The sequence below is a fragment of the Cynocephalus volans genome, chromosome 3, assembly GCF_027409185.1.
Source record: "Cynocephalus volans isolate mCynVol1 chromosome 3, mCynVol1.pri, whole genome shotgun sequence".
NCBI classification, from domain to species: Eukaryota; Metazoa; Chordata; class Mammalia; order Dermoptera; family Cynocephalidae; genus Cynocephalus; species Cynocephalus volans.
In genome coordinates, this window is record NC_084462.1 from 121,696,765 (window position 1) to 121,713,535 (window position 16,771).

General features: G+C 32.8%; 1 protein-coding gene across 1 annotated transcript in view; it reads left to right on the forward strand.

Annotated features, from left to right (window-relative positions):
* The window catches only part of MIPOL1 (mirror-image polydactyly 1), a 296,888-nt gene that overhangs the window by 40,304 nt on the left and 239,813 nt on the right, over positions 1-16,771 (forward strand). Inside the window, exons 2-4 of the mRNA XM_063091188.1 lie at positions 124-355; positions 1,919-2,054; positions 3,373-3,478. Coding sequence (XP_062947258.1) covers positions 124-355; positions 1,919-2,054; positions 3,373-3,478 — 474 coding nt within the window. The remainder of the gene's footprint in view (positions 1-123; positions 356-1,918; positions 2,055-3,372; positions 3,479-16,771) is intronic.

A 16,771-nucleotide genomic window follows, 5' to 3' on the forward strand; every position in this document is an offset into this window, starting at 1 on the left:
TAAGTACTCGTGCGTGTTTAAAGCTGTGAGAGTATTTTCTAAAAAATATTCATTTGATTGAACAATTTAATATGTAGCTGTGGTGTTTTATATGTCTTATTTTGTTTGTTTGTTTAAATACAGATATAGCCCACATTTATCTTGAACAAGAGACTACAGGGAGAAATAAAAGTACGCAGCCAGATGAGCAACTGACTGTGAATTCTGAGGGAAGCATGCATCAGAAATCCAATGAATTAGTTAATGAAGTTGCATATGAGGACACAGAACTGCCAGGGCAGAGATCAAGGAATTTTCAGGTCATCAGTTCTTATCCAGATAATGAGACAGCTTACTGCACTACTGAAAAATCCAAGTGAGTGCTAGCAGCCTTAGATTTAGAAAGTAAGAATTGGGAGCATTTTTTCTTCCTTTCTTCCTTCCTCCCTCCCTCCCTTCCTGCTTCTTGGTTTGGGCTGAATTTTTCATGTTATTAACTTATTAGAATTTGGGGAATCTGCTAGGGTTTTCTACTTTTTCCATGATATTGATACAGTGTGTCTAAATACGTTAGTGAAAAAGCACAAGGTGAGTTTGAAGGAAGGCAATGAGGTTTTATTCCTTCTTGTCCAATATTATTTTCTGTGACCGTTCATTATGAATGTGGAAATAACTGTTAAATTGATATAAATGGGATATCAAACAGCCCAAAACTGTTTTGGTTTTGGTCAGCACTTTTTTTCATTTAAATGAATTTGCATGCTTTTAGAAGGGCCTTTGTGCTCTACCATTTGTCTTCCTTATTATTTTACATTCTGCAGTTTTTACCCATTCATCTTGCCTACTTAACTCATGAAGGGATCTGAATTTGTGGTACCTATGACTTTTATCTATGAGATTAAGATACTTTGATAATTAGTCATGTATTATGACAATATTATTAGATTAAAAATATTTCAGTGACTAATACAATTATATTTTTAGTCTAGACAAAATCCTATTTCATAAAATACTGTTTTAACAGTTTTGCATAGGAACTATTTCTGTTTACTTGCAAATTATTCAGCAGATATATTAAGGAATATTAACATAAAATGAAATAGTTATATTGATATGGTCCTATCCCTTAACAGTTAGTTAGATTCTTACTGAAGTGCAAATTGGAGTATACTTTGGTGGATAGAGGCAAGGATGAATGAAGTGGGGATAAACATTTTTAAACCACATGAGGTTGGGCTAAAGCCAGATTATGAGATATCTAGTATAATTTCAGCAAGAGATATATATTGTATGTAGAGCTGCACTGTCTCACTGCTTAATTTCTTCTTAGTGACTCCAAGATTTACCTATGTGTACAAATTTAACATAATGTCTCCAAAAAACAGCCCATCTTTTTTCATTTCCTTTCCTTTATACTGCTTGCTTACAAGCTGACACAGTTCTTAAACAGCATACAAAATGTCAAAAACATTTTAACTTACCCTTAAATATTACAGGAATAGGTTTTTGTTTGTAATGTTTTGAATTTAATAATGAAATGTGATATTCTTTCAACCAAATTGAAATTATCTGATTATTGTTCCCATTTTCAGAAAAGTGAGAAATGTGTCTAGAATCCTCCATATTCACAGCCTCCAAGATCTGAAGTTTTTGATTAAGTATACTGAAACAGGAGTTTCTTAGATATTACTAAATGCTTTCCACAAATTTAAGTCTCTCAGTTGATAGGTTGGTATCTCTCTGTGAAATTGATGTATTTATTCTTTTTTTATCTGTAGTATTTTCTTAACAGTGCATAAAAAGAGAAATTTAAAATTAGGTACTTTTACGTGTTTATTGTTAAAATTAAATTTGTCTCCCCATTTGAAGTGTAAAATTTATAGATCTGTATAGTAGAAACTATAAGTATACATTGTTTAATTGTTTTCTTTATTTACAGCACTATGGAACATAGTAGTAATGATTTGCATTATGAATGTATGATTCCTTGTCAAGTTACTTCCGATTTAAATAAAGAGAAGACAATAGTATTTCTTCTAAAAGAATTGGATATTCTGAGAACAAGCAATAAAAAGGTAAAATATAGAAAGTCTGATAACAGTACAGTATGATTTTTGCAGTTGACCTTCTAAATTTGCTTTATTGCCTATCATAGTTTAGTTTTATTGTGTACTTTAATTATTTAACAGTAGCTTTATATTGCTGCCATACTTTGCCATCAGAGTATGGTTAAATTAAGGAACTAGCTATGAAAAGTTAGTTTCCTGCCTTGCTGATCTGCATTATCACTGCCTTTTTCATAAACCTCTGGTTCTTTGCATTAAGTAACTAAAAAAAAAAAAAAAAGATGCATTCAAATTTCACTGTAGTAAAACTACTTCAGCACTGTGGAGAATGAGAAATATTATGCACTGGTTTCATGTTACTTTCTCCTTTTTAAAAATTAGCATCTGTGCCCTCTCTGTATTCTACCTCAATAATATATGTATTAAACCTTTAAGTAGCAAGGCTTGGCAATATTGTCATTTACCTTGTGTTTTCTTACAGTGTTGCATTTTGTCAAATCCAATTTGTCATGTCATGTTTTATCTTTTCTGACCCTTATTCTAGTTACATTCCTGTGAACATTAAATAATGTTATTAAATAATGTTTATTTTCTGTGCCCACTTTTTTTTAACCTCTTTGCACTTTTCTGATTTTAATATTTTAGTTGTTTGACCTAATCAAACTGAAGGATGATATTAGGAATGTTGATCGTGTCTGAAGGAAAATGACATAAATGACAAAAGCCTAGGAAGGAATTAAAAAAACACTTGGAGGGATTCCATATGACAGCATGAGATATGTTCTGTACTTTCATTTAGCAGTTATTTATTACATGCCAATTATGAATCAGATGCCAGTGCAAGTTAAAATGAATATGATGGGATAGCATTCCCAAAAGGAGATTTGTATCAGATATTAAGATTATTATCTTAATTTTGTTTCAAAATATTTGAATTACTAAGAGAAGCTGTAAAGCTGTGCTGTCCATTATTTTATTAGGAAAAGTCCCTTTCAGATCTTTTGCTATAAGACAAAAGAATGGATGAAATTGCTTTTGTAGTAGTTGTTTTTAATAATAATAATGTTGTTCATCTTAATTTCATTCACCTATACACACATAAATTAAGAACACATTCGAATGTTTTTATAATGTTTATATCATTACAGGTAATTATTACTTTATGCAATATGTTATAACATTTAAATTTTTTTGTAGTTATGTATTTAGACAATTAAATGTAATATTATGTAAGGGCTTAGGAAAAAACAAAATTTAACTTTGGAATTAATTATATTTGTGTAAGATTGTCAGATAAGAATCTACATTTTTTTCCAAATATGTTTAGCTACAAGAAAAACTGAGTAAAGAAGATAAAGAACAGAGAAAACTAAAGCTTAAGCTGGAACTCCAAGAGAAGGCCACAGAAGCTAAAATTGCTGAAAAGACAGCAGGTATAGTAGATGAATATTAACATATGCTCTTAAGAATCACACGCAAAGTTATTATATTGATGTGTCTTAGTGAATACTAGCATACCGGCTTATTTGCCAAAGGAGGGAAAGCTCCATTTTTTTTTTTTTTTTTTTTGGCTGCTTAGAAAATAGGTGGCTTTAACATCCTGGTACTGGTATTAGTGAGAGCTTTACCTGTATTCATACTGATTTGGGCATTAAATGCATTGTTAACACCATGTCAATCCAATCACAAAAAGGTTGTTTGTTTTGTTGGAAGGGCCTGAACAAACAAGGGGAAATAATGATTACCAGTGCTTCTACCTTTCAACCAGCAGTTCAAATACCGCTTATTGTTTTAGCTCGTTGAGAGGAAATACTTCTCCTTTGTATGAAGATGGTCATATATTCATTGCCAATGGAAACCTACATTTGGTTCATAAATCTGTTTTGTGCAGTTAATAAGTTTTCCATCTGATGATAGAGATAATGTTTTCCCTGAGATTAAAGTGAAAGGTTGCCAAAGTTTAAGATTATAAATGACTGTCTTAAATATATTGAAGTCTATCTTTACTCACAGGTCTTTGCAGGGAGAAAATTTTTAAACATATCTGTGATATGTTATAGATATGATCAAATGATTCTCAATGGTCTATGGTCTCCATCTGTGCGTGCCACTGTGACTTTCTCCCTCACATTGTTTTATTGTGTTAAGGAAAGAGAAATTTCATGGAATAATACACATTAGCATTTGGAGGCATTTTGGAACACTTATCTTAACATTTTTATCTCAATTGGAATGATTTAAGAAACAATTGTATTTTATGGTTAGTCTGAAGAACAGTATAGGACTAATTAAATGTAATAAATTCTTTGTTTCTTATAACACAAAAGAAAAACTAATCCATATACGCATGGTTGTTTTCTATCAGTGCTTATTTTTATATGCAAAATAAAAAGTGTATTTGATAAAATATGTTATATGTGCACATATATAAGTATTGTAATGTACTTAATTACAAATAAACTATAATTAAATTAAACTGTTCCACATTAAAAGAAATATTTGTAAAAACATCTGAAAGAGCAAATAGGATACAAAAATGTATGTCTACAGATTTTAAAATGTTAATTAAAAATATGAGGTACTTGAAGGAAATAGTAGGTATTTCCTTAGAGTATATATAAAGATTTTTATGTAAAGATATTTATATAATACTAGTTAGGCTAGCAAGAGAATTAAAAACAATCTAACAGTAAGGGAATTGTTAAATTATGGTACAGTCCCTCTGGAGTATTGATTCTAGGACTTCTGTGGATACCAAAATTCTTAGATGCTCAAGTTCCTTATAGAAAATGATGCGGTATTTACATATAACCTATGTACATCCTCCTGTATACTTTAAATCATCTCTACATTACTTATAATACCTAATACAATGTGAATGCCATGTAAATAGTTGTTATACTGTATTTTTTATACATATTATTTTTATTTTTGTACTGTTACTTTTTATTGTTGAGTTTTTTTTTTTCCACCCAAATATTTTTCATCTGTGGTTAGTGGAATCCACCAATGTGGAACATACAGAGTGCAGGTTGTACATTTATGCTGTAAGACATTGTGCAGTAATTAAAAACTATTTCTGAAGAATATTTGATGATATGAGAAAATCTTCATAACTCAATGTTAAGTGAAAGAAGTAGGGGAAAACTTGACCCACATTTAAATCACAGCTTTGACACTTAGTATCAACTATAGCCTTTGAGCAAGTTACTTAGCCCCTCCAGGCTTACTTTTTCCCATGTAAAATGTGAATATGAACTAATTTACCAGATTATTTTGAGGGCTAGAGATAATATATAGACGAACCTAGTATATAACTAGTACTCAGTAAGTTCTAGCTAATGTTAATATTATTTCTTTTACCTTTATGAAATTTTTTTTCTCTTAAGCTTTTTTGTTTTTTAATTTTTTAATTGTATATTTTTATGGGGTGCAGTTTGTTGTTTCAGTACATGCATATATTGTATAATAATCCAATCAGAACAGTTAGCATATCTGTCACCTAAACATTTATCATGTTGTTGTGGCTATAACATTTAAGATCTTTTCTGACTATCCTGAAATATACAATACAATATCATTAGCTGCAGTCATCCTAGAGCACCAGACCTTATTCTTCCTATCTAACTGTGGTGTAGCTTTGTAACTTTGTACGCTTTACCAACCTTTCCCCTTCCCCCTCCCTTCTTTACCTCTGGTAGCCTCTATACTACTATTTCTTTTCTTTTTTTTTCTCTTTTTCTTTTTTCTTAATTGACCTTTATGAAATTCTTAAACCTTTGATACTGTCATTAGTGCCAGAAGTTGTGGTTTAGCTTTTAATTAAAAACTAATGGCTTACTTTTAACAGGTTCTTAAAGGGAAATAAACTGAAAAATGGGTGAAAAAATTTGGAAACAAAGGATTGGATTACAAGGAAGATTGCTGTTGATATATATATATATATTTAATAGCCTTAATACATTTAACTAAAATGTGAATCCATAATAAAAGAAATGGGATAAAAAGGACTTGGGCTTTAATGCAATGTGTACCTATAGTAAACCTTCATGTACACTGTTATTTAGCTGTTTCCTTTGTTTCCCTGTTGGTTTTTACATAATGTAAATACTTTCTTTCTAATGTGATCTTATGAGAGTTTGAAACTCAATTGTGTGAAACTAATGAGAAATTCATGGTAAAAATCTCATAGGGTTGACCCTTTTACCTTTTCCTCTTTTCTTACATCACCATCATTATTGTCATTATCATTACCATTGATACTGTTTATTAGACACTTAAATGTTTCATAGGAACTATGCTAACTTCTTTACAAATCAAACAAGAAATATTTATTGAGGACTCATGTGCTAGGCACTATGTTAGGTACTGAATACACATCAGCAAATAAAACAGATTTGGGATTTCAAGCATTTCTTTTTGCCTGCAATCACTTCTTTATCATAATGCACTGTACATATATGTAGTGGTTAAATACTCACACTTTGGATTCAGACCTTTTTTCTTATCTTTCTACCATTATGTGTCCCGCATGTGTAATGACAGCTTCACTAAGCATTGGTTAAAACCTGCTATATGTTGCTGTGACATTTAAGTGAGATCATGTTTATAAAGGAGGCTTAACTTATAGGAGGCACTCGATACATGGTAATTTTGATAAGTTGATGTTGTCACCATCTTGTTTTCTCAAGACTTCTTTATCTCGTAGGGATATAGTCAAAGTGTTCCTAATGGTTGTGTACTTATATAAATAATTATCCCATAACTATCCCAGTTATTTATGTATGGTTTTATTTCACAAATAATTGTATTTCTTTTTAAAAATTGTTTATAAAGTATTTTTATTTATTTTTTTATCCCCATAGTTTTTAGTTTTTCCTTGATTTTCAGATTTAACCTGATTTAGAAAGTTTGAGAATATGAAAAAAATTTTGAATCTCTCGGGCCGAGCCCGTGGCGCACTTGGTAGAGTGCTGCGCTGGCAGCGCGGCGACGCTCCCGCCGCAGGTTCGGATCCTATACAGGACTGACCAGTGCACTCACTGGCTGAGTGCCGGTCACGAAAAACGACAAAAAAAAAAAAAAAAAAAAAAAAAAAAAAAATTTTGAATCTCTCCAAAAAAGAAAATAAAAGAAAACGTGTATGATAAGTAGATCTTCCTTAGTTTTAGGAAAAACTGAAATGACCACCTCACTCCCTATGTGTTAACATCAGGAAAAATTTATCTCATTGTAGCTGTTCAGGACTTTTTACTGTGTTTTGACTCATTAAGTTATTCATATGGATAATATTATTTGAGAATCGTTAATATGTATGACCTTCAAATATTAGGGAATATTTTAGAGAAACACAGCAAAAACATTGAATCTTTGTCCTTTAGGTAAATATGTATCTCTTCTCACCTAAACAAAAAGCAATTAAACCACAAACATTTCAAAATTTGTTTTGGGTAAATTGAGTTTAAAAATGAGAAATAGTATTGTATGGCTTGATTTCTATGCATTAATTTGTGCTTATGTCAGTACTTTGTTTATAACTTTTAAAAATTGCTTGTTCAATTAAACCTTTCAGTTTTCCTAAACAGTCTCAGTGAGCATTGTCTAGTGTTTATTGTTTCTTTAATTTTTATTATTCTATTGCATTTACAATATACAGATGATTAAATTTTACATAAAACAGTATTTATTTAAATAGCTTCTCAAAGTTATTTTGTGATATTTAAAATATTTGTATTTCTTTAAAAGCCTTATTTTTCTATTTCTTAAAAGCTCACTTTAGAGCTTCTGCTTTATATGTTAGTTATTTTTCTTTCTTGCATGTCATCCATTAAAGATTAGCTGTGGAAGGTTGGAGCATGGAGAGATTATGAATGACAGAACAACTCCTGTAGAATAATAATCAGTTTTTGGTATTTAATGCTGTTTGACTTTTGCAGACACATTTCTTATTAACCTTTGGTACAAAGAGAAATCCAGGTTCCTGATATCTCATGGAGAAGATGAATTTGAGATCCTCTTCCAATTAAACTGAAATAAAGCCAATATTAGGTTTTAGCTGGAAGAACTCCTTAGTTCCTAAGTCTTATGTTTATAAGTCTATCTATCTATCTATCTATCTATCTATCTATCTATCTATCTATCTATCTATCTATCTATCTTACTGCATTTTAACATGTAATTCAATGGTTACATTATTTGCTTAGCTTATGTGTACTGATGATGCAAGCATATCTGCTTTTTCTCTTGAAACATAGATTCCTTTCTCTGCACCCAAATTTAGATTGATATTTTGTAAATAAAAAAAAAATATTGTCAATTCCTTCTTATTACAGAGAGTGCTAACTTGTTTTAGTAGGGAGGAGAGGGGTTTAATTGTGATTATCCAAAGGATCTGAACATAGAATTACTGCAAGATTTTCTGTTCAGATTAAAATATAAATGTCAAAAATAAAGATATGTAATCTACTATTACAGCAAATATATCAAGACATCCTAATTAATAACATGGAAAAGTAAAAATTGTTATATAATATAAAATGTTTACATTATTCTTTTGCAAAAAGATTACTATATGCCATATCTCAGATGTCGACAATCAAATGATTAAGAACAAGAGTGAGTGAGTTCTGTATACCAGAAGAATAGAAAGTGGCAAAATATTTAAAGAAATAATACAGATTGGAGTCCTATTTTTCTGTTCATATAATGGGCATCAATAAAATGTGATAGCCTTTAATCTAATTCTTGAATGCCTTAACAGCACTAAATGGAGCATTAAATATGTCTATATTTATTTTTTAATTTGGAAGGAAAAAAGGTCTGAAGATATGACCAGTAACTTTAGATAAAAACATAAAGGCCCATCTCTGTGACATACATACAGCAAGTAGAAATATCGATAGATACAATGTTGGTTACCTTACTGTCTTTGGCTACAGAATTCTATGTATATGAATTAGGATGAATTTTGACAAGTGCCAGGTCAAAAAATAGTTGAGGGTAGAGTATGGCCAATTTTGTATCCTCTCTACCTAGAAAGGTTTGGACTTTTTTTCCTGGAAAAACAAAGTAAAAATTGAGTAAAGAGAGAATCCATTATGCATAGCAATAACCAACAATTGGAAATATTTTAGTAGGTATGGTGTACTGTGGAATTTAGAAGGATATCAAGGATTTGAGAACACACGTGATTAACAGAAAACTTTTCAGAAAGCCATCTTAAGATTTTTTTACATGTTTGGTTAATGATTCTAAAGATGGAAAAGAGGAAATGATTTTGGGAAAAGTTTTAGTAGCAGTTATATTTCACAGAATGTTCCTATTGATATCTATTAAAATTTAATGCAATCTCTGTGGTAAGTAAGTAAAATATCTGTTAAAATTATATTTCAAAAGTACATAAAATTATTGATAGTCATTTTAATATTTTAGGGATCAACTTACCTCTTTCACATTAAAAAAGAGTAGGTCCAATATCAAATGTATTAAATCTTTGAATGTAAATATAGAGTTTATTTTTAGAAAGTGTTTTTATGTAGTCTTTGAATTTTCTGTAGTAAATATATGTATATAATAATTGAGGCTTTCATAAAAGAAGTTCTTGTTTTGGGGCCTGGCCAGTTAGCTCATCTGGATAGAGTATGGTATTGTAACACCAAGGTCAAAAGTTTGGAACCCCATACTGGCCAGCTGCCAAAAAAAAGTTTTATAGTTTTGCTACTTAAACTTACTATTTTGTATAATATTCTTTTGTGTGTGTGTGTGTGCGCTTGTGCGCGTGCAAAGGGGATCACAACCCTTCTCTTGGTGTCGCCCACACCGCACTCAGCCAGTGAGCGCACCGGCCAGCCCTATATAGGATCCAAACCCGCAGCCTCGGTGCTCCTGGCGCTGCTGCGCCCCCAGCGCTGCACTTTCCCGAGTGAGCCACGGGGTCGGCCCACTATTTTGTATAATATTCTAATTAATTTCTAACAGTTTTTATGTTGCTGCTGAGTATAAATTTATAACAATTTTGAAAGGCTGACTTTTAATCTTATCTTCATACGTCTGGGAATTTTCTTAATTGGCTATGTATATACATAAAGATTTGTGGACAAAGATGTTCATTTACAGTGTTTTTTAGTATAGTTGAGAACACTGTGAAATCTAATATTAGGAGCATCTTAGTTAAATCAAATATAGCATGTCCAAATGATAAAATTCTATGTACTATTTCATATTTTTTGAAGAATATTAGAATATAGGAACATGTTCTGTTTATTTTAATTATACACAGGAAGTTATAAAACTTTGTAAAATAATTCCGTCTCCAAATTTTTACAATGAGTCTTTATTACTTTTTAATCAGAAAAGGTTATTTACAAAATAATTGTATAAAATGTTGAAAATCAAATCTAGTTTTAGAAAAGCATAATAGTCTTGTTTGTAAAGAAGTTCTGGAGTAATAAGTTGGATTTAGCGTGTGATGCCAGAAAGAAGCATCAAACGTAGATTTTGGTTAACTTTCTACTGTTTTGGGGCATTTACCATCTATTTAAAAATTTTCAATAGCCAGTTTATGCAAAGAAAGAAATTATAATTTTTAAGGAAATTAAAAGATACAGTGTAATGTTTGAGGTTCTGGAATATGTACATGGTGGTTTCAATAAACACTAATTAAATGAATCCATTTAATATCTTTATACATCTCCCCAAAATGGTTGCTCGTCATGTAAAGCTGTAATAGTAGATATTCACAGAATCTGATATTCTTTTATATATAGTAAAGGCTGGTCTTTCACAAAACTATTGTCTGTATTATATTTGTTGCTTAGAATTTTGGAACATGAATTGTATTCATTGATTATTTGATATATTTAAAATCCTAATGATTTCTTCTTCCCTCCCTGTAATTCAGCCTTTTATATTTACATAACTACCATGAGGATGTTACAATGAATTCTTTTTCCTGGGAAATGTCTATCCTCCAAATTATGTTATTTAGAGAATCATGATCCATTGTTTAAACTAGAATGTTTCCTAATATACTGTTTCACTCCTATATTTTAAAAGTAGTTTGAAAAGGGTAGTATATGGATTTGTCAATAGACTTGTGTTCTACTAAGAAAATATGTACTCTGCCTTGACTCAATAAACTCATACTTAGTATCGTTCAGCTTCTTCATATTTACTCTTGCCCATATTAGAAAACAATTAGCTTACTAAACAAATTTGAGTATTTGTTGGGGGTGTGGGGGTGATCCTCTCTGAATCTTCTCATTTGACTAAGAATTATAGGATATTTGATAACCATGTTTAAAAATGGAGATATCCAAATATTATTGTAAACACCCAATGATTTGTTTTACCTACAATATAAGTATTTTACTTGGTTGGCTTACACAGTAGCTAATAATATTTGTTAATGTAATTTAACTGCTGTGAACCTTTACTGAACAAATATTGAAATTTATTCAAGTCAAAGAAAGAGAATCTCTAATGACTTTTGTTAAAGCTTCTATTTAATAGTTAAGGAGAAAAGTTTGTATGACATACGAGATGCAATTAACAGTAGATTTTACATTTAATAAAAAGAAAGAAGCATGCGTATTTGCTTTATTCATTCCATCATAATTTGCATTAGAGCTGTGGGTGTTTAATGAGCAAATTCCAACTAAAATGCTATATTGATTTTCTAGTGAACTTTGTAATAGTCATCTACCTTGGAAAAGCTCAATGTTTACAATTAAGTTTTCTTTACTAAAAATGTTTGAGAGTTGCATATTGATCCTCTAAAAGTACTAAATTCTAGAAAGGATCAGGTTTTTTAAAACCTATAAATTTCATAAATAATCTGATAGATGTTAAAAATCATTCATTAATACTTTAATTTTGTTTTTTTAGTTTTTTTCCTTTTTTTGTTTTAAACAAACTTTATTATTTATTTATTTATTTTGAGTTTTGAGCTTTATTTCAGTCTCCCAGAACAAAGTCTGTCAAAGAAAATGAATGATAGTTACATATTTAACAAGTTTCGCAATATATATAAAGATTATTATACCTCAAAAGAATTATGTAAAGTTAATGTTTGATTAAAATATTTACATCAATAGTGTTTTGTAGACTGCCTAATAGTTTTTTATTTAGTTTTATTCTTTAAAAAGATCAACAAAATTTGCCAATCCTTATCTAGACTGACCCAGAAAAAAAGAGAGAAGACAGAAATTACTAAAATCAGAAATAAAGCAGGGGCGTGGTAGAGCAGTTGCTGCATCTATTACGCAGGAGTGGGCTTTGAGAAGAGAGATGTCCTCTTCTTTTTCCGGTCTCTGCTGGTGACTTTCCTTGTGTCACTGTAGTTGGGTATCTGGTGGGCCTCCTGCATGGTAGCTGTGGCTACTGCGGTGGCATTGAGGTGCCTTTGTGGCAGCCATGGCTATGGCAGTGGCTGCGGTTAGCCTGCCATGAGGAAGTTGTGTTTTCGGTGTGCCCCTTGCCTGTTTCCCAGTGGAGGGGGCAAGCCCTCAGCTCCCACCGTAGGACCCTGGTTGTGCTGTTTCTTGCCTGCTTCCAGGTGGAGGGGGCTAGCCCTTGGCTTCTGCCTTAGGACCATGGGCATACTGTGTTTCTTGCCTACATGCAGGTAGCTGATTTTTTTTCCTTTTTTAGGTTTAATTTTTAATTGACAAATAATAATCGTAGACACTTATGGGCTACAATGTAACGTTTTGACACATGTATACATTGTGGAATGATCCAATCAACCTAATATATTCATCATCTCAACTACTTACTGTTTCTTTGTGGTGAGAATATTTAAAATCCATTCTTTTAGCTATTTTGAAATATAAAATACATTGTTATTAATTGTAGTAACCATGTTGTGTAATATATTACCAGAACCTACTTCTCCTAACTAAAACTTTATACCCTTTGACCAACATCTCCCCTTTCCCCATCCACTCTCCAGCCCCTCAGCCTCTGGTAACCACCATTCTACTCTCTACTTTTATGAGTTCAACTGTTTTAGATTCCACATATAAGTAAGATCATGTGGAATTTCTGTCTCTATGCCTGGTTTATTTCACTTAGCATAATGTCCTTTAGGTCCATCCATCTTATTGCAAATGACAAAATTTCCTGCTTTTTAAAGGCTTAATAGTATTCCATTGTGTGTATATATACCATTTTTTAAAAATCCATGTATATGTCAATGGGCACTTTTTTCTTTCCATATCTCGGCTATTATGAATAATGCTACAGTGAATATGGGAGTGCAGACGTCTCTTTGACATTACTAATTTTAATTCCTTTGTATATACTTGTTTACCCAGAAGTGGAATGACTGGATTATATAGTATTTCTATCTTTAGTTTTTTGGGAAACCTCCATACTACTTTTCTTTTTTTAAATTTAATTATTCATGCCTTTTAAAATTTATTTATTTAAGTAAATAAATTTATTTCTTAGTTATTATTATTATTATTTTTTATATTCTGTGATATTGTTACAGAGCAATTAAGGGGAAGGGAAGAGGGGAAGGTGGAGGGGGATAAGGTAGGAAGAGGAAAAAGGAGGGGGGGCATGGTCAAGGCCCACAGCACCCCCCCTCCTTCCAATAGTGGAGACCAGAGCGTCTCTGGTGGCAGCTTGGTTGTTGCTGGGCTGGATGCAGATGTTGGGAGAGTGTGGCTGAGGCCCTTGGCCCCCCAACACCCTGGATCAGAAGCCTGGGGCATTTCCGGCTGTGGCTTGCTGGTCATCACTGGGCTAGATGTGGACAACAGTGTCGTGGGTGAGGCCCTTGGGCCCCTACTGCCCTGGCTTGGGAGTCCAAGGCGTTTCCAGTGGTGACTCAGTAGTTGTTGCTGGGCTGGTTGCAGATGTCAGAGGGGCATGGCTGAGGCCGTCAGCCCCCCACTGTCCCTGCTTGGGAGCCCAGGATGCTTCTGGTGGCGGCTCACTGGTCATCACTGGGCTGGATGTGGTCATTGGGGTATGTGGCTGAGGCCCCTCCCCAGCTTGGGAGCTGAGGGAGCTTCTGGTACTTCTAGGTTTTATAGGTGCTCTTTGGTGGTATTAGACCTTTACAGGTTAATATCAAAACTTTTGTCTCTGACCTGTGGGTATTTTGTTTTTTCTTTCAGTTTTGTGTTGGATTATTTGCTATTCCCACCACTTAAACTCTGCACTGGAATTAATTTGTTGTCCTTTGGTTACTTCTAAAATGAGGGAACTTCCTAAAGGAACCAGCACTTGTGCCCCGTGGTTGAGCTAAGTTGCTGTTTTGCTGCTGATTCTCTTGGGAAGGCTTTTTGTGCAGCTCAGGTTTTAATTGTTGACTTTGTAATCACTTCTGGGTCTTGTGTGATCTGGTACATATGGGCTGTGTGGAAACTCTGGTCTGAGCCTGCACCCCCTGCAGTACTGTATTCCTGACCAGTCTCCACTGAGTGATCCTGTGCTGATTGGAGTGCAGATCAGCTGTCCATGTTCCCCCTGTGGGCCTATCTCCCCCACCACCCACACTCCAAACACTTCCCATGGGATGGGCCATGTGCTGGTCCCTTGCGATGACTCACTGGCCTCTGAGTGGCTTTTTTTTTTTTTCAGTTTCTGTGACCTATTGCTCCTGTGTGGGTCCATGGGAACCCTGTTAGTGATCTTGCTGGACTGGTGGCCACCAAAATCCTCTTCTCTCCTGCAGCCTCCAAGAAACTTCATACAAATGGCACAGCTGCAGCTTTTGCCAGTTCTTGCTGTGTGTATTTACCAGGGCTGGCCTTGAAGCAGCCAGAGCTCAAAATGGTTGGAGTGGCCCTTTTGTTCTCTCATTGTGGCTTCTCCTGCCTTCGTGAATTCCATAGGTCTCTCCTCCTCTTCTCCTGAGCTCTAGTGGCCCTGGGTTGGTTGTTGTTGCTTTTTAATAGTTGTAAATTGGTTGATTGTGGGAGAGAGTGACTCTGGGGACCATCTGTTCTACCTTCTTGGAAGTGCATACTGCTTTTTAAAATAGCTATACTAATTTACAATACCACTAACAGTGTACAGGGTTCTCTTTTCTCCACATCCTTGCCAACACTTGTTATCATTAATCTTTTTGATAATAGCCAATCTAGCAGGTGTGAGGTGATAGCTCATTGTGGCTTTAATTCGCATTTCTCTGATGATTAGAGATGTTGAACATTTTTTTTTTTTTTCATTTATCTGTTTGCCATTTGTATGTTTTCTTTTGAGAAATGTCTATTCAAGTTCTTTTCCCATTTTAAAAATAGGATTATTTGTGTTTTTGTTATTGAGTAGTTTTGAGTTTCTTATACATTTTGGATATTAAGTAGCCCCTTATCTGATGTATGATTTGGAAAAATTTTCTCCTAATTTCAGGGTTGCCTCTTTATTTTGTTAATTGTTTTCTTTTCTGTGGAAACTTTTTTGATTGATGCAATCCTATTTGTCTATTTTTGCTTTTATTGCCTGTGTTTCTGGAGTCATATGCAAGAAATCTCTGCCCATACCAATGTTGTGGAGCTTCCCCCCTAAGTTTTCTTCTAGTAGTTTTACAGTTTTGTGTGTTATGTTTAAGTATTTAATTCATTTTGAGTTGATTCTTATATAAGGTATGAGATAAGTGTCCATTTTCTTTCTTCTGTATGTTTATATCCAGTTTTCTAAACACTGTTTATTGAAGACACTATCCTTTCTCCATTATGTTTCTTGGCACCTTTGTTGAAAATCAGTTAACCATAGGCATGCGGGTTTATTTCTGGACTCTCTACACTATTCCATTGGTCAGTGTTTCTGTTTCATGCCAGTACCTTCCTGTTTTGATTACTTGGCTTTAAGTATATTTTAAAATACAGCCGTGTGATGCCTCCAACTTTGTTCTTTTTGCTCAAGATTGCTTTGGCTGTGCCAAGCAATAGCATCATGCTGCTGAATTTTAAAATATATTTAAAGCCACAGTAATCAAAACAGCATGGTACTAGCATGAAACAGAAACACTGACCAATGGAATAGTGTATTCAGGGTCCTTGTGGTTCCATACGAATTTTAAGATTGTTTTTTTCAATTTCTGTGAAGAAATACATTGAAATTTTGATAGGGATTCCACTGAATCTGTAGATTAATACCTTATTTTTAAATTTTTTTTCTTATTTATAAATTGTGTAATCAAATTTTATGTGTGTGCGTGTTCTGGCATTTTAAAATTTAACCTTAGATTACTTATATGGCAATCTCCCTTAAAAATATACATATGTATACATCTTTAGATTTGAAATAGTATTATAAGGGAAAAAATGTTTTCTCTTGACCACACAGAATCAAATAAGCCCTCTGTGTAAAGCATTTACTTTTAAGCATAAAGGTAACTAGGCTTATTATTAAAGCCGTTGGTATTGCTAGCCTTACCTCTTTCATCAGGTACTGTTGTATATAAAATGGAGCACAACTGGCAGTAAACATCACTTTATAAAGATCTGGTCAAAATGGAAACCCATTGGTATTTAAGTTTAGTGATTATTATTTTAATCTTTCATTATGCCAGAATATTTCAGGGCAATATGATATACATGTTAACTTGTATTTAGATCACTATTTAGCATCATTTTGTTCATCCTATCTGGCCTACAAATTAGAAGTATTTTAATGTAAAAATTTAAAAAATGTCTTAGAGTATCATGATATTTTATATAAAGTATCATGTCATCATAGTATGCAGTATACAATATAAAATGGGTTCTGAA